Consider the following 18,239-nt stretch of genomic DNA (forward strand, 5'->3'; position numbering starts at 1 on the left):
GACTTCCTTACTGGGACAGAACACGGCGGCAGGGTTCTGTGCCGTTCGCACCTCAGCTGCGTGTGTGCGCGTAGCCGACTGCTGTACCGCAGGGAGGGGTTAGTTTGCAGTCCAGTGAACACGGACCGCAGCGGGGCCAGGCACTCTCATCCAGACATCATCTGCGGAAGGACCAGGGGGTATCACACCGCCGCAGCCCACCCCCGCCGGGTAGCCAGGAGGTGTCTCCAGGACAGACAGACGGGATTCAGAGAAGTTACACCTGGCTTTATTTCAGAGTTGCATGCGACCTACAGCGTTGGTCTGTGGTGTACGTGTCTGCGGGAGGGGAAGGGAAGGGAAGCAAAGCAAGAGCCCCGGGATAACGAGCTAACACCTTTGATTGCATTGTGTAAAACTGCCATGAGCCTGTGCAGTCTGCTTAGACAACGACTTAATTATCAGTTCTGAATCATTTTGAGGGGATTTCTGTGGTCCTGTGAGAAGCAGGAACTGGGAGTGGAAGGTTGGTCTGATCATGAAACTTGGTCTGTGAGCTGCTGTCATCCTGAGGTTTTCTGTACACGCCAAGTTGCTGACATGTTCAGGCAGAGTCTGGGGGCTCACAAAGGTTCAGCTGAAAACGCATCAACTCTGAGGCCAGTGACTGTAAAATTAGCATCTGCCCCGTCACTGCGCTGAAGCAGGAAACTGGTACTTGCCAGCTGAACGGGAGCGAGGTAAGCAGGCTGCCCTGCCACTGCAGCTCCCCACGCTTGGCAGGGGGTTGTTGGTGAGCTGTTTGGACGGTTCCCCACGGAGGCTGTTTTGGGGTTTTGCTTCAGTGGGCAGCAGTGGGTGAAAGGGCAGGCTGTGGTGAAACCAGCCCCCCCCGATGGATGGGCTCAAGTCTGTTTTGTCACTTCTCGGTGTGGGTAGGTGGGACAGCAGAATGCGGCTAGTAGTACAGAGGGAGAGGTGTCAGGCTTCCTCCTCCTGTCTCTTAGACTGCTCCAGGACCAGCTGAACAACAGGATTCGTCAGGTCGAGAAAGGCCGAGTCCACAGAAGCGTGGCGCCTGCGCGCTCTGAGCCGAAGGTGAGGGCGCGAAAACGTACGAGCAGCGTCGCACACCCGCGTGTGGGAGTGGCAGGTTACGGACACGAGTAACCCAGATCTTTAGGGTGAGGAGGAGACGGTGTTATGTCACCTTGGCGCTTCCGTGTCCTTCCCGTGTCCCCCCGCCTGTCTCACTGACCCCTTTCCTGATGCAGAGTAGCAGAAAGCGAAGCAGTCGCAGCAGTGCCAGCTCCTTGCGCAGCTCTGGCGGCTGTGCCATTTCTTTCATTCCTGAAAGGAACCAGCAGCTGGTTAGAGGGGAACACACAAGCCTGTTGTGTGCCGAACCCCGCTAACAGCACGACTTCCCCCGTGTCCCCGTGTCCCAGGTGGCTGCCGAGACAACCCTCCTCGGGCAGCCAGTCCCGGCACCGCCATAAGCGGCTTCGGTAGCACGGGGCGGGTGTTGAGATGGGCACTGCACACTGCGCCCACTGCCCGAGAGGGCGAGAGCTGGCATCCCAGAATTTCTACCTTCCAAGGTTTCTCTGATGTAACAAGGGCACAAAGAACACTCAAGTTCTTCCATTTCAGTCCCTCAGAGGACTGAGCAGGGTAATGGGTGGTGTCAGTGCCCGCAGCACCGTTCAGTATGGATGCAGATACACGAGCACAGGAGCTGGGAGTGACACCGGACCCTTCTCAGCTGGATTTGTCGGGTTGACCTGGCAGCACAGTAACGCTGTTTCAGCTGAAACTTGCACTAGTGCCTGACAGAGATCTTGGGAAACTGAACATACAAACAGTTCTCGTGTATTTGACCATCCAGGTCTTTTCAAAGGCTGAGTGCGCTCATCTTCTCCAGGTTTTACAGTGGAAAGTGTGACTGAGCTTTCACCTAAGCCAGGAGGGAGAGGGGGTTGGCTTCACTTTTGTCATTTCCTCACCACTCTTTAATTCCTTGACCCTTCGCTGGGTTGCAGTGTGACTGGATGAGTTCCAGAGGTCCCTGACCTCTCCCTTTTATGTTCTCAATCCTACTCCAGGGAACATCCTTTCAGAACACGCCGGATGTTCTACCCTGCCTCTACTCAGGCTGCTCATGCACTTGTCTGTCTTGGCCATGTCCCCCCAGAGCTACTCTCTCAGTCCCTGTTTGTGCTCTGCCCCTCTCTCTGCAGGCACCTCACCGGATTCCGTGGCTGAGATAGGTGGGGGGAGCTGGCCGTGCCGATCCTTCGCGCCCTCCCCTTGCACTCGGGCTGGCAGCACGACTGGGCCCTGTAACGCAGCAAGCTTCCACGCTCCCGTCTTCACTCGGAACCACTCCCGTGAAGGTCACCCCTCCTGCAGCTCCCGGATTAGTCACTGCCCTGTCTCAGCCTGAGCCTCAGGGGCAAGGGCTGGGTATGGTTCGGTGATGCCTGGCGTCAGTAACACTCCTGGCTCAGGGGAACGCTGCCCACCCAACCGCTCTGTCACCCGAGAGCACGGCCCAGCCAGCGCTGCTGCCTAACCCCCTGCTGCCGGGACACGCTGCCCCATCGGTGCTAGAGCAGTGCTGCTGCTCTCGGGAAGCTGTGGCAGCGGCGCAGTGCGAGGTTACTCTGCCCACGCGCCGCACGGCGGTGCAGCTCCCTGACTTAAATCGGTCACCGTGCTTCATGCCACTCGCTAAACGACTGCTGTGGCTTTGGCTCAGGTGTCACTTCTGGCTAGTGCTTTCGTTGCAGTGGAACACTCAGGAATTTCAGGGACAGTGTGGTCACTCCAGGTAAACTTACATGTTTCCATAGCTCTCCCGTCCTCTCAATTACAATCGTCTGTGATTTACTGACTGGTGACGTAACCTTGTAGTCGTCAGACAAGAGGCCCAGAATAGGATACTGATTCCTGTACCTGTAGTAGAGAGAGTTGCAACCCTGTAACGGAAATCCTGCATGCCTGCATCCGAGTCCCTGGCCCCGGCCTTGCCCCATAATCCCTTCAGTTGTTACTCCCCCAGGATTTTCACCAGTAACTGAAAAGCTAAACCAGTCATTTAACAGCACTTCAGCATGCTGGCCACCCCCTCGCTTTTCCAGTGCCTAGTACTGAATCCTCCCCGGAGAGGTTTTCCCAGCTCGTCATTTCCCCCTTGAAGCGGGACACCGCGAGGGGTTTGCAGGAGTGACGCGGTGAGCAGGGGCTCACAGGGGACAGCAGGAGGAGGCAGGGTGTTAAGACAGGTGAATAACTACGTTACTTCTTTGTGATGATGGCTGTCACACCAGGGGACTGGCTGCCTGATAACTTCTCCTGCTGCAGTCTGAAGAGGTCCTGAGGAAACCAAGAGCAAACACCAAAATGAAACCGTGGTTTCTGAAGTGTTAGTTCACCCCATCACAACAAAGCGTTGGCAGAAATTTCCTCCCAGCAGCCTCCGAAAGTCTGTCCTTTCCCAAGACCGGCAGAGCACTGGGTTAAATCCCAACCCCCATCCCTGAACCAGGAGGGCACAGGAGACTCCCGGGTGCGCTTCCACCCACCCAGTACGCGGAGGCCTAAACACAAATACTCCCAGGAGATAAACGAGCTGTATTGTTTCACCTCTTGCTGCTGTTTAATAAAAGCATCTTTCTCCTCCAGCATCGATGTCAGTTCATGCAGCCTCATTTGCAAGTCACTGTTGCTTCCTTCTCTCCTTGACATGTCTTGCTGGAACTGGCACAGCTGGTTCTGCAAAACAATGTTTTTAAGGAATAATTCGGTGCCTGGTGCTGCTCCCAGGTGACCTGTCAGGAGGGATCTGGGACCCTGGATGTATTTTTTCACTGAAATCATGAAGTGTAAGACCCACTGATCCTCAAGGAAGAACGCTGAGCTGCACAGTAAATTCAGAACGTGCTGATTGGACTGAATTGGGCTGGTGTCAACGTAACAGGTTTGTACCTGCCTTCCAGGGGGGTAAATGGTCCCGCAGTGATTTAAATGAGAAATGTTTCCTCCACACAGCTTTGACTGGGATTTCTTTTCTGTTGGGTGCCTTTTGGCCAGTTTCTTACATCAGGACAGACAAAATACCCCCTTAGGAAAGGCTGCTGTTCTGATTAATCCCTAATTTCTACACCTAAGGAACAGTAATTTTTAAATCACTGTTTTATGTTCTAGCACGAGGGTTTCTGAGCTATCGGTAGTGTCTGTGTAAGCAGCTGCAGAACAAAGAGGCACGTGCGGGAGGGCTTTCGGGTGCCTTAACTGCAGAGCACCTGGCTGCCTGCACTCGTGCTCGGTGAGGACTCGTGTGCCACGCTCAGCTTACCCTGAGGGTGCGGATCTCACGATCCTTATCCTCCCGCAGGCTGTTGATCATCTCGACGTAGCGGCTGGAGAGCTCGTCGGTGGTGGTCTGCAGTGCTGGATTAGAGCAGCTCTGCAGAAAGCGACATTTTTCACTTCACAACAGGGCTTTGACTGTTCATTTTCATACGTTTTATCCCATCCGTATCCCCGTAACAGCTCCCGAACTCGCACCAAGCGAGCTGTTACCTGCAGTTTAAGGCTCTGGATCTCTTGCTCCAAGGCACGCTTGCAGTACTCCAGCTCCTTCAGCTGACAGTCCTTCTCTCCCTCGCCCAGCCGGAGGGAGAGGAGCTGTTCTTCCAGAGAGCGGCACTTTGCCGTGCTCTCCCGGAGTCCTTGCTGGAAAGCAGGGGAGGGGAATGAGAGACTCTCCCACAGGCACCAGGCAGCGATGACTCAAACAGTCCAAACAGCACCCTGGATAGTTTGGGGCTGACTGTAAAGAGGGTTTCAGATTTACCTGCTGCTGACGATTGTTCTCTCTCAGGGACATCAACAGAGTTTCATATTCTTTTACTTGAGACTCTTTAAACGCCAGATCCTTCCGAAGTAAGGCGTTGTCCATCTCCAACTTCTGCAAGGCAAAAGCAGTTCTGGTCAGCAGCAGCAGTGTCGCAGCAGCCTTTTCCCACGCCAGGGTGCAACACATGGAGTAAGTGATGCTCTAGAACTGAGCAAACGCTCCGTTTTCTTGAAATTGGGGGGTTTTAACTATATAGGAGACAGCTGCCCATCACCGTAGTACTGTGTGGGAAGCACTGTGATCCTGGACACTGCTCTTCCAGTCCACCGCAGGGGGCATTCGCTGCAGTTACTAAACAGAAACCAACAAAACTCCCAAAACTATGACCCCCTCCCTGCACCGACTCCTTGCTCTGTTAGAGATGGCAGCTGAACTCCCTGCCCTCAGCTCTTCATTTTACGAGCGACTGCTGTGCAGTCTGCAGTGGGGCTGAGGACTTGGGGCTGTGGGAGATGTTTCTGCTTTCCCAGCAGTGACTCTCTACTGTCCAGCAGCAGCTGCACAGCTGTGGCTCCCAAACTGGGCTGCGCATGTGCTGGAGAACCGATGGGGCTGGTAAAGCCACCACCTGACAGCAGCTTCCCCGTGGGGCAGAAACACAACTGTGCAGGAGCAAACAAACCTGAGGGATCCCGGTACCTGGACAGGGAACAGGCCCTTGGGGCATAGGCTGGGGGTGTGCTGGGGGTAAAACCACCCTTCCAGACACAGAACGGTTTGGGTTGGGAAGGACCTTAAAGCCCATCCAGTTCCAACCCCCCTGCCATGGGCAGGGACACCTTCCACTAGAGCAGGTTGCTCCAAGCCTCATCCAGCCTGGCCTTGGACACTTCCAGGGATGGGGCATCCACAGCTTCTCTGGGCAACCTGTCCCAGTGCCTCACCACCCTCTGCGGGAAGAATTTCTTCCTCATAATAACCTAAATCTGCCCTCTTTCAGGTTAAAGCCATCACCCCTTGACCTACCTACACCCACCCCAGTGTAGGTGTGTGCATTGCACAGACCAATCCACAGCTTTGATTTCACTCAGCAGAGTCTTTTCTTCCTTTGACGGTGTCTGGATTTTTTGGCTTCAGCAAACCCAGCACCGGAAAACCACTGCTAGAAAGAAATGTAACCCACCCACTAGAGTCGTGCAAGTCCATTAATAATCCAGCCCTTTCCATTAAGCAACTAAAGCCTGGGCTTCAGTTTCAGTTTCACCGTACCGGACTTCCCACCGACAGGTGAAAGCAAACGGATGCGGCCGTGGGACCGAACACTGCCTTACCCCCAGGTCATCCTGCAAATGGCAGAGCTCTTCACGTAAGTTTTTGAAAGTGGAAAGCACGAGTCTCAACGATTTATCTGACGTCGCTCTCATCTGGGAGGGGAGAAACACAAAGACATGCTTCTGATGAGGAAGTCGCTGTGGTCTGCCATAGGCTTGGCAGTGGCTGGACCAGAAAACTGCTACGCAGCCGAAAATGGCTTTGCTCTCCCAACCACTGCGCTTCACCCGCCAGCCAAGCCCACCTCCGCGCGCTTCGTCCTGCAGCTGCCTTCGAGCACGCGGTAACGCTTTTCAACGGCGGGCACGAGAGCGAAGCCCTGCCCCTCTACGCCAGTAATGGGAAAGTGAACGTGTTAACGCTGCGCATCATTTCTTGAGCGTTGGGAGCTGCACTGACCGAAGGCAGCAACCACAGCAGGGTGAGCCGTCGCTCTGGGACCCGGCACCCAAGGGCAAGAGAAGGTAATCAGATTTTTTAAAACGTAAATAAAAAAGCGTCATGTAACCAACTCCTCCCCTTAAAAGGGGAGAGATCCCAAAGATCAGAGTGACTGGATGAAAAGGAAAGGCAGCAGTGCCCAACAGCCCCGCGCCTGCTGGCGTTCTCTTTCGGGGGATGCCAACAGCTGGGTGTCGACTGGGGTGAACGCACAGCTCCGCACCTTTCATGGCACGTTTCCAGTAGCTGCAAGAAAAAAACCTGAAAGAACACAGAAAATGATGCCTCAAACCTCTGACTCGGCCGGAAGGGCTGAATATTCAGGACCAAAGGGGTAGTTGGCACCGTCTGGACACAGATTAAATCCTCCTGCCTGTCTCTTCCTCTGGTACTTCCCCTTAATTTTATCGTGATCACTCGGACTGCGGGAAGCTACAGGATCTCCACCAATACCACCCTCTGGTGGTGTTATGTGACTGAGGCTTCAAAAATAACATTTCTGGTGTAACTCGTCTGTTTGGGTTTTTAATTAAGGTGGAATTTCAGTGGCGACTCCCAGTTTTGTTGGGTTGACCGTGAAATCCAAGAGTAGATTAAAGGGAGGAATTAAGTCAAAATAGTTGAATTTAGGCTATAAAAATATACTTAAATCCCCACTCAGCTACTACTTCATCCTGAGGGTTGCTGAATTCCAGAGGCGTACGTACTGCTGCAGTGACATTCTCTGTGCTCCTAGAGGTGCATCTCTGGCACACCCAGCAGTCTTTTATGCCAGCAGCCTGACAGCTAGCTCGGAACCCTTCCGGCATGTAAACCACCACACAGCTGTCTGAGGCCCGAGGGGTGAATCCTCCCCAAAAGGCATTTCAGCTGCACTTTTTAAGCATAGGTGCAAGAATGTAAAACCAGCTGGACCTGCAGGAAACAGCGTTTTGGCTCTCCCACGCAGAGGCGAGCTGAACCCGGCGCCTGGGACGGTGTCTCGCAGGAGGTCACCTGCATGGTAGAACCTCCGGGAGCTGGAAGGGACTTGGGAGGGCACCCTGGCAATCCTGCTTGCAGCAGGATCAGGTGGGAAGCCACAAGGCTGCTCACCCACAACTTCACTCAAACGGATGTCTGGCCAGGAAGGGGTCCTAAGCTGCAGCTCCCAGGTGGGATCGCCTCACCCCACCGCAGCAGACCAGGCCCAGGCCCACGCGCCGAGCGGAGCGGGCTGCTGGGATCCCGCTCTAACGCACACTCGTCCCCAGCGGGAGGGCGGAGGACAGTGGAGTCGTGCTACAGCGCTGGGTCTCCTGGTTCACCAGCTGCAGGGACCGGTTCCAATCCGCTGTCTTCAGACACTTCGGAGAGAGGCCAAGTGTTTGTCTAAAAACCGCGCTGCGGAGAGCACCGCAGTGCCAGGCAGCAGCGCCGCGCCGCCGCTGTCAGAACCTGCCTTCCGGCCAAACCCAGGGGGCTGGAAAAAGCGGGCTGGGATGGGCAGGCGGCTGAAGAGCAAGCTCAGAAGAAACACAAAAGCAGTTTATAAACAGAACCAAACCAGAAATGGTAGTGTTTTGTTAGGGGACGGCACAAGCACGCCTCCGAGATCAGCGCAGGTTTGAGCCAGAGCGTTTGTGCAAGGCGAGAGGCCCTGGGTGCAGCCGGCCACTGACAGCCCACTCGACATTCAGTGAAGCCCCTGAGAGCTGCCTTCAGCTCTTAAAGTAAAACATTAACGTGAAACGCAAACAGATGAGCGATCTGCATTCCCCTGTGACGGGTCAAGACACAGGATGGTTTCCAGTGAAACTGCAGGGAAGCACCAGGAAGTCTCAGGGCAAAATACACAAGTAGCTTGTGGAACCCACGGCCATGACGTGTCCTTGGAGCCACCCATGTGAGCCATACCCCTTACACAACAAACACAAGGAGTAGAACAGAGCGGAGTATGTTACGTACAACATCCCTGGCATGTGTAAGTTGCTTGTACGGTTTCAAGCTGCTGTAGGCTTCCACACCCCCCCTCCACCCCACTCACATACCTGGAGGAGATAACGAATCTGCTGCTTTGTTGCTTCAGACAGTCCTTTGGGGATTAAATCTTCAATATCTTCTGTCTAAGCAAAGGAGGGAGGAAAGGGGAGACGTCTTGATTAAGAATTCTGCCTGGTAGCTCATAATGTGGTTTCTTCATTAATTACACAGCTCTACTATGAAAAACATGTTTAGTACAAGGCAAATAAGAATTAAAATAGATCAAAGTGTATCCAGAAAATTTCCAGTGTCCTGTATGTGTGGTGTATAAAAACTGAGATGAAGTGATACGTGAAGCGTAACATTCCCATCACCGAGTCCAACATTTATTTTAAAAGCAGCGTTCAAAACCACCCTCTCTGGAGAAGAGAACAGCTGACACCAAACAGAACTCACCCTCGACAAAGGCTGGGCTGTCAGCACACAAAAGATGACCAGTGTGTGCAGGAGCTGCTGCCAGTGAGTAGGTGGCGCTGCCTCACGTAACGTAACCCTAGACAACCCTGTCTGCCATATGCACAGTGCCTCTGGAACACGCACGGCTACGGATGGGGATGGGTCTGCCGCGGCCGGTTTGCTCAAGAGAGCTTCCTGCAGGTGGGAGGCTGTTCTGGCTTACGTCCCCCTCCGCCCTGAGAGAGGCAGCACACTGAACACAGTCATGCTAACAGCAGCTGCGCTGGCAGGAGCGAAAGCTCCTTTCCAGCAGACACATAGTGAAAAAACACGTGGCTGTCTCTGGCTGTTTTACAATGAAACCATTATTGGCACAACAGGAGAGACTTCCACATTTGACTCTCATATGGGAATGATGCAAATTATTGACATTTCCTTTCAATACTATCACATTTGCAAATACAGGCCTGTAGGTTTCAGGCTCCGAATGTTACTAACAAGCAGGAATCATTACCAAAGACCAGCATCCTCCATTTCAACTGGCCTGGCTGAATCTGCTTGAAGATCCCCACCACTGTTCTTAACCCTGCATGTCACAGAAGAAAGCGCTCGCCGAGAGCATGCCCAGCACTTGCTTACCTGACACGTCAGTTCAGCCTCGTGGTTCCTGCAACACAGACAAAATCCGAGGGACCCATTAGCAGAAAGCTTGCCGAGAACCTCATGCCCACACTCACGACGACAAAACGACGGTTTGTGAAAAAGGGAGCAAGGAAGGTTCATCATTAAGCACCGTTACCCTCCTCCTGCGGCGCTGGGCAACCGGAGCTGTTAAACTCCAGGCAGGCATACCCAAGGGGACTGAACACCGACAGCAGCGCGGTGAATGCGGGCTGTCTATCTCCACCTCTCCGGGCAGTTATCCCAGCTATGTCTGCTAAGCCCATCCCGTTCCTGACTGCCTGCGTAACAGTTTACCCAGAACCACGGGGTCCAACATCCTGACATACCTCAGGCGCTTACTGAGCAGCGTCAGAGTCTGTGGCGCCACTGAAATTCCACCTTCCCCTTGCTATGGGGCCACTTTCCTTATTTCAGTGAACTGGGAGCGGGGGGAGCAGGAAGCAATGGTGATGGGCAGGGAGGGGCAGGAACACTGCGAAGACTCAGATTACCGGTTGCCGTGATCCAGCATTTCTCTTCTGCGGGCCTCTGCGAATACCCACTTAACTGACCCGCGGGCAGATGCTGAGCGTTAGGCCCTTTTCATCCACGACACAGCACCGCGACAGGAAAAGGGAATGGTGAATTGGACATGTGGGTTGCTTCTTTCCTCAGCACGTAACAGCAGAATTGTATCATTAAACGTGTGTTGGAGCATGCTGTAAGCGTACCTGTTTGCTCTGGGTGCCAACAGGCGTGAGATAGGCCACTCCTATTGTCTAGGTAATTTGAAAAAGCATCAGATTTGGTCAATTTACTTGTCTTACAGCATTTCTATGTCCTCAGTTACGCAGCCAATCAACGCGTAAATTACAGAGTCAAACCTAGCTGGTTCAAATTCAGTCAATTTACTTGGCTTACAGCATTTTTATGTCCTCAGTTACGCAGCCAATTAATGTATAAATTACAGAGTCAAACCTAGCTGGCAGGAAAAACACATCCACCCCATAAACAACAACTTGCCAGCAACACTGTCCTCTGGACTGCGCAGCGTGGGATGTCTGGAATACAGAAATGACACAACAGAGACAATGCCAATACCTTCCTCCTATCTTCTCCACGTGCTGTAGTAAGCAGCTGTGCAAGTCGTTGGTCTTGCGGTTCAGTTCAGCCAGGAGCTCACCGAAGAAGCGGCAGTCCAGCTGGTCCCGGTTTTCCTGAGAGCAGTTCACCTAGCAGAAGGTACGCAAGAAGGTCGTGACTGAGTTCCCTTCTTCGGGATGAGAGCTGAACAGGAAAACGTGACAAGGACGGTGGATGTGGGCTGGTTTGTGTTTGTATTCTGCAGTTTGTTTACACTGTCCTGTTCCCTGGTACTGAGTTTCCCATGTCTTCTGCTTTCAGTGAGCTACACAGAAATAAACTACTTCTGTTACAATAAAAGGGCAAAGTAGTACCTTCTACAGCAACGTCGCCATTATCATTCTAATATGTAAAGTGTTGAGAATTAGGAAATCTTTCATTGGTATACAGGTTTCCATAGCTGTAGTGGATAAAGTGCCTGTGGGCAGCACCCAGATAAACCAGCTGAGTGCAGGATTCACAGAACCATAGAATGGTTTGGGTTGGGAGGGACCTTAAAGCCCATCCAGTTCCACCCCCCCTGCCATGGGCAGGGACACCTTCCACTAGACCAGGTTGCTCCAAGCCTCATCCAGCCTGGCCTTGGACACTTCCAGGGATGGGGCATCCACAGCTTCTCTGGGCAACCTGTCCCAGTGCCTCACCACCCTCTCCGGGAAGAATTTCTTCCCAATTCCCCACCGCAAAAACAGTGTTTGTATTGCCACAGTTCAAATGCCGATCAAAGAACGTAAACAGCACCCAGAATGAGTTTACCTAAGCTGGTTTATGGGAGTGTCTGGCTATGGAAGATTTCACACAGGTCGAACACTGAGGTCACCACGTGTGTTTACCTCACCACCTATATACTGAACAGGTGCACAGGACGGCCACACTCCCGCCCACAGCTGAAGTAGCAGTGTACACGTACATGTCTGGTTTAGCCTCAGGAAGGAACCAAGTACCACAGAGCCACAAGCTGCCAGCCTCCTGCAGCCCTTGGGAACTCCAGAACGTGAGGGCGAAGGAAGCTAGGCTTGTGCTTCCAGTGGATCTAGGTCAAATACTGTCAAAGTGACCTACATTTCAAATCCCTACTGATCAGTGTAGATAACGAGCAATCCCAAGTCAAGGTATGCCCAGTTTATAGAGTAACATCTCTCTTCTCCCAGACTAGAGACGTAAGCCTTACGTTACTCAGTCACGGCTGTACGACGACTGACCGATGAAACCTGACTCAATCGATGGGTAACACTCCCAGATCAAAAAAAAAGAAATACAACAGCCAAACCAGCAGGGCTTAACACATTTAAAGGGCAACAGAATGGTGATCTTTCAGTGCAATTAAGCGCAAGTCTACACCAGCAATAGGATACAACACCCACAACAGCTTCTGCCCTTCCCCAGCACGTGACAGCAAAGTCCTAGACCACGTCTGCAATCGCAGCGTACAAGGAAGTTACCTGCAGCAGACACACAAGCTGCTCTTCACTTACAAGGGGGGTGTGGTGCTTAATCGCCCTTCTGAGAGTTTGAAAATAACTTCTGAGATGGGGGATGAGCAGCTTTACGTACCTGTGGAGTTTTGCACTCTGCACACAAACCAAAAATACGCTGTGAGTAGTAAGACAGTGAGCAAGCGATTCCTACCGGTTCGCAGGTTTGCAGGGTTGCCCTCCTCACAGTGCTTCCTCTGCAGTCGTTGCTCACAGAGACTGGGATTGTTTCACAGGGGCTACCGGTCTGTGTCTGCTGGCACTGGCGCGTGACTTGGGCCTGCTCGGAGCGCTGGCAGAGCTGGGCCACGGGGCACTGATCGGCTGGTTGGGGGATCTGGCATTGCTGGGAAAACTGATACTGCTTCTCCTGGAAAGAGGAATGAGCTTTTGTAAGCTGCTGGACACATCTTAATGAGGTAGAAGCTTAATAGGAATATGCTAATGAATGAAATAAGGGTTTGCATGGAAAGACTGATGACAGTTTCACGTATTTTAATAATCCTAATAAACTGCTTTCTTTTCGTAACTGAACATGAGTTTACCTCACGGTCTCACACTTCAAGGCCGCAATCCCCAGATTTTACTAGCTGCAGAAGAGACACCCTTCCAGCTCAGCTCTACACATCACTGTGTTGTTACTCTTGACGTACTCAGGCAACGGGGACCTCCGTTACTGAAGTTTAAACACATGGATATCCCAGTTCATTAAGTATTTGAGAGACCAAAAACAGTTCCAGCTGAACTGAGGTTTTGTTCAGTTTGCAAAAAAAATTCAGTGCAGGAAACGGCTCAAGACATTTTCCTCTATAAGTGCTGTCAGCAACCCCAGATTCAGAGAGTACAATATATAAGGAACCCGTTTGTACACTCAAGAAAAGCGCTACCTACGAAACCACCCTCCAAAGCAGTAAACCAGAAACTAGTTTATGTTCCACTCAAAACACTGGATGTTACCAAGTCCTGCAAACCCATTTCCCAGACTGTGGCTGTCACAAGTTTACTTCAAAAATATATATTTTGCATCCCACAGAGAATACACCTCATTATTCTGTGGGAAGAAAGAAGCTATTATTCATCAGTAGCTCAAAGTTTTTTGCTTTCCACTCCAGGGCAGGGATATCGCAGCTAACCGAGAGCCCGGGAACACTACTCCTCTGCTACCGTCTCCATTCACTCTTGCAACATGTAACATAAACAACCAACTTACTTGGAGGGGATTTAATAGCTCGTATTTTCTTATTGTCTTTTCGTAGATGACATTATTTCCAGGACAGAAATTCCCCCCTCGAAGAAATGGGGATAACGGCTCCTGTAAAACATTTTAATAAAAACATTAGTAAATGTGGTGAAAAAGCAAATTCAGAATCGGCGTCATTTTGGCTACAGAATGTAAGCTGAAGGCTCATGCAGGTCGAGATGGTTCTTTAAGACAGGCACACTTGAGCGTACGCCCATTTGGAAAGACAATGACTGTTTCCGTGCGGGCGACGTTTGAAATGAGCACGGCAGGGACAGCCAGCAGTTCACCTCCGCCGGCGCATTAACGGGGACGTAAGTGCAGCGGGGGGGAGGCCGGACTGCCGCCTCTGCAGCACGTTCACTCCCTAGGAATTCCACAGCCAGAGGTATGGGCCACGTGACTTCACAGCGCGATGGAGGCTGCCAAGCGCTTGACTCAGTCGGGGTAACGAAGGGAGGAAGAGTTACACGAGCAGAACTCCGGCACAGAACAGTTTTCCTACCTGATCAGGATTCTCGATAATAATTCTTCGAACAGTGCCCTGCAGGAAGAAAATAAGGAGTGTTTCAGCGATTACTGCACCTTAAAAGCTTTCACGCGTAGAGCTGTGGCTCAGGTGCGCTCCCAAAGCGATCTGAACGCGGTCGTTGGCTATAAACAGGACGAGACCCACTGGCCGCAGCCCCCCAGCGTGTTTGAAGGCCTTTCCACCCCGAAGGAATCGAGCCACGCGCAGTGCGGCAGGACGCGGTCCGGACTTGGCTTGTGGAGTTTGTTTTCCCTCGATCACCTCTTTGCAGGTCTGAGGGGATTAGCCCCGATCGTCTCTAAGTGCCCGCAGAGCGGGACACAAAGCAGAGCTGAGCTACGGCACTAGGGCCTTCAAGGATCGCATGTTCCTGCTCCACAGACGTGGCCTTTCCTTACTGTCTTTCCCATCACGTACTAAGGCCAGCTAGCGTAAAGGGACCTCCAGCTGAACCACTTCTTGCTTCACCAAGGGAAGAAAACTTGTATTTTGCTTAAACACGGAAACGAAGGGGGCAGAGGAACTGCCAGCAAACCCCCTCAGGCCACCAGCCTGCGCACCAAGCAGCGGCAGCGGGTTCGCACAGCGGTCACAGAACTCCGTAACAGACACCTACGCAGAGATGCCCACACGCAACACTTGCACGTTCCTGAATGAAAAATTAAATACACCTAAATCACAGAAATTCGCAGGGGGCAGCAGCTTTGTTCGTTTCCAACTAGATTTTTTCACTTTTCCTCAGCTCTGTCCATAAGCAACCGCAGGCACTGCCTCCCACCAGCACCAGCTGTAACAAACACACCGCCTGATGTTCCACAGCCAGTTCTTTACCCAAGTCAGCAGAATTCCACTGAATCTAACCTAAGGATTAGGCAACTTGTTAGCTTACGGCATACTATCTATCCTTCCTCACAGTACAAGTTTGCCATTTCCATGACAAATCATTCCTTTCCTTTCCGTGTGGGCAGTGCTTGGGAAGTCTGTGTTGCTGCAGTTCAGCCCGAGACACTGGGAACCGGGTGAGAGCAGCTCTGAAGTCAGTCACTCCGGCTGTGAACTGCTGCAGAAGTTTTGGAAGACTGATGCAGTTTCCCAAATCTCCCAAGAGTAAATCAGAACAGCACCAGGAATGAGGAATCCAAATAGCAAAAAAAAAATGGTTTAGCATCAGTCATTCCTACATGACTGACACCTGCAGATTTTGAACCAAATATAAAGCCCTTAAGAAATGACTACAGGCACGGCCCTGACTCCCAGCGCCTCCTCCGACCCAGGCGAGGCAGCTCCGAGCTTCGCAGCGCTGGCCCTGTCCGCCCTGCAGTGTGCTGGTGCTACACCAGGAGTGCCATGGGAGAGCAGGAGTTGGTCTTATTCGGAGCTGACCACCACCGTATGGCACATGAAAACAAGATGAGATGGTCTGTGAAATTAAAAGGCACATTTTCAATTTAGTGGAAAGCTGGACAAACCTGCCTGAGCTCCTTCATGCTGCCATGGGCTGCGGAATACCTAACTCACGCTGTCCAGTTGAGAGAGAACAACACACAAAATTATGTTATCTGGTTACCTGGGTGTTCTCGGAGGAGCACATTCAGAACTGAGGAGACTAGAGCATTTTAAGTTGAAATACACTTTTATAATATTCAAAAGGACAGTGTGGTCACATGCAGAATAACAGAACCCAAAAATGTTTTCTCTGGATAAAATTATGCTTATTTTAAGACACCCAAACTCTTTTATTTCCAAAGAACTTTGATGCAGGTGTATCCCCCTTGCTCCATCACAAATACGGATTTGCCTGTCCTTCCTCCCGTACCAGCCAAGCAGGCTGGACTTGCACAGGCTGGGAGGGAACCGAGAAGCCAGAGATGCGTGACTGTGCCGGCCTGAACTACCCACACGCAGTCGGGCTCCGCACAAGGAGTTGCCTTCCCAAGGCTCTGGAGCTGCTCCCTCGGCAGCGCAAGTGTCCTGCAGGAGGTTCACTGCGATGGAAGGCAACCTCGGGCTATTCCCACGTTTCCGTCATTCCCAAGGGGGACAGCACAGGCCACGCTCTCATCTCCTGCAATGCTCTGCAGATGCAACACTTTGTAACTGGGAGAAGGAAGGGGAGGGTGGAATTTTAACGGGGAGAGGCCAGTGGTGGGATGGATTGCAGGGGCACGACTGGGTTTGGGATTTGTAACAACCTGACTAGTCGCTCTGGGCTTACGTTTATATGGATAATTTCAAAAGGTATATGCTAACACTTTCATAATTATTTTTCCTAGACTTTAACATTTTTAATAAGATTTTTAAATAGGCATTTGATAGATTTATCCAGTCGTCATGTGCAAATTTCATGCAAAAACAATCAGTACACTTTTGGTTCCACAGGTTTCCCTTAGCTTCAGACAAACCAGCGATCAAGGTGAGAATTTCACTGATAGCAAAACCTTCTACCCATAACACACTGTCTTGTTAATGACAAGCCATTCAGTCATCTAATCAGAATTTATGAGTTACACTTGGCAGCTGAAACCTGGAAGTGGCAGGCTACACTGGAAGGCTGTTTCAAACAATACAGGCAAATCTTACAAGCTGGGACACCATTTTCACAACGGGAGGCAAGGGCACTTCACAGAGCCGAGCACAGCCGTGACAAGGTCTTACTCACAAAACTTCTCCCACGGACAGACAACTCCTACAACGGCTTTCGGGATTCTGCGCTCACAGCAGACATCATGCCTGTGCCATTTCCTACCTTACTTTTTCATGACCACGGTGAAAGGGTTCATACATGCAAACCACACACAACAAACTGCATCCTGAACAACAAAAACCACATCGTGTGTACTGCATGCACACACCAGTTTCAAAACTTCCCTCCCTCCAGCTTATTAAAAACGCACATAAACACAAGAGCACACACCAACCGTATGAGTAAACGATAAACAGCGCATCATCGGAGATGCAGACGTTACCGTTAATCTACAGAAGCCCTGCAGAAGTAAATTACACATCGCTCAAAGACAGCCCTTTGCCTTATCAGCAGCAAAAGGCTTAAACTACAGCTGTAGGCTGCCATTAACCAGAAACTCTAGAGCGAAGCTAAAACATCTACGCGAGTTAGGTGTTGTTACGTTATTCGGTTTACATAAGCGACCTGCTCAAAGGGAAACCCAATCGACGCTTTGGGAACTTCCTACACTCTTCCCAGCACTTCTGACAACCCCCATTCAGCACCAAGTCCCCAGCTTCTGTCTACTCCCAGCCGACTTCCCTGCTTCTGTTTTCTTCTTTAATAACTTCCTAATAACCTTTATTAAGCACCTTCCCACCACTAAAGCTGCAACCCACACAAGCCTGATGTGAACTACACCCTCTTTTGTCTTTACAGTCTAATCCAGCAAAACGCTTTGGCAAGAAATTGTTTTTCATCAACACAACTTAACGGATTCAGTGGCTAAAAGAGATGTTGAAAATTAAACATACTTCGCAAAGCAGAGACAGCATTTGAGTCTATAATCCAATTGTTCACCTACTTAATCGCAGTAGAGGAAGCCTGGGACTGTGGTATTTATCCTAATGAATATTTAATTAATTGAACGCAATTCAGACTATCATTTAGCCCAGTTGAGCAGATCACTCACCTGGGAGGTGAGACCAGTGTTTACACTCTTGCCCCACATCTTGCAAAAGAGGGATTAACAGCTTCGATGCAGCGGGAATGCGTCCGTCATACCCAAGTCTTACCCAGCTACTAGGGAAGCGGCTCCTGGCCCAGGATTTACAGAAGCCACCCTGCGGAGGAAGGCAGCCCTTCAACTGCGCAAACATGCCTTTGAAAGGCGATCAGATTTCACGTTTGTCTTCAGCTCTGGTCTTTTTCACAGTTCATTATTTTTATGCCGCAGGAAAGCAAATAAGTAAGAGTTCAGGTTGTAACAAACCCACACTGCCGTACCGAGTCGCCCCACTCCTACCGACACTCCTGACAGTCTGTGGCGTGAGAGGATGGTTGAAGAATAAATTCTCATCTCCCTTTCTGTTTTTATTGCCAACGCTGTTCTTAAGTCACTGGTTTCTAGTTCTGGTTCTGCGATCTAGCGATCAATCGCGTGTGTTACCGTCCCACTGAATTCCATCAGTAACTCCAAGCCATTCCCA

The 18,239-nt window shown here is 51.3% G+C and overlaps 1 protein-coding gene across 1 annotated transcript; it reads right to left on the minus strand.

Moving 5' to 3' along the window:
* Window positions 1–1,180: 1,180 nt before the first annotated feature.
* Window positions 1,181–14,099, minus strand: POF1B (premature ovarian failure, 1B; the record flags this gene model as incomplete). Its single annotated transcript, XM_010146754.1, has 15 exons — window positions 1,181–1,329; window positions 2,229–2,319; window positions 2,823–2,937; window positions 3,284–3,357; window positions 3,628–3,756; window positions 4,340–4,450; window positions 4,552–4,719; window positions 4,841–4,954; window positions 6,175–6,267; window positions 8,647–8,721; window positions 10,572–10,608; window positions 10,799–10,929; window positions 12,530–12,685; window positions 13,526–13,627; window positions 14,061–14,099. Coding segments are annotated over 15 exons (1,584 nt in total), but the record flags the coding sequence as incomplete, so codon positions are not given.
* Between the last annotated feature and the right edge of the window lie 4,140 nt (window positions 14,100–18,239).

The sequence above is a fragment of the Eurypyga helias genome, unplaced genomic scaffold, assembly GCF_000690775.1.
Source record: "Eurypyga helias isolate BGI_N326 unplaced genomic scaffold, ASM69077v1 scaffold15402, whole genome shotgun sequence".
NCBI lineage: Eukaryota > Metazoa > Chordata > Aves > Eurypygiformes > Eurypygidae > Eurypyga > Eurypyga helias.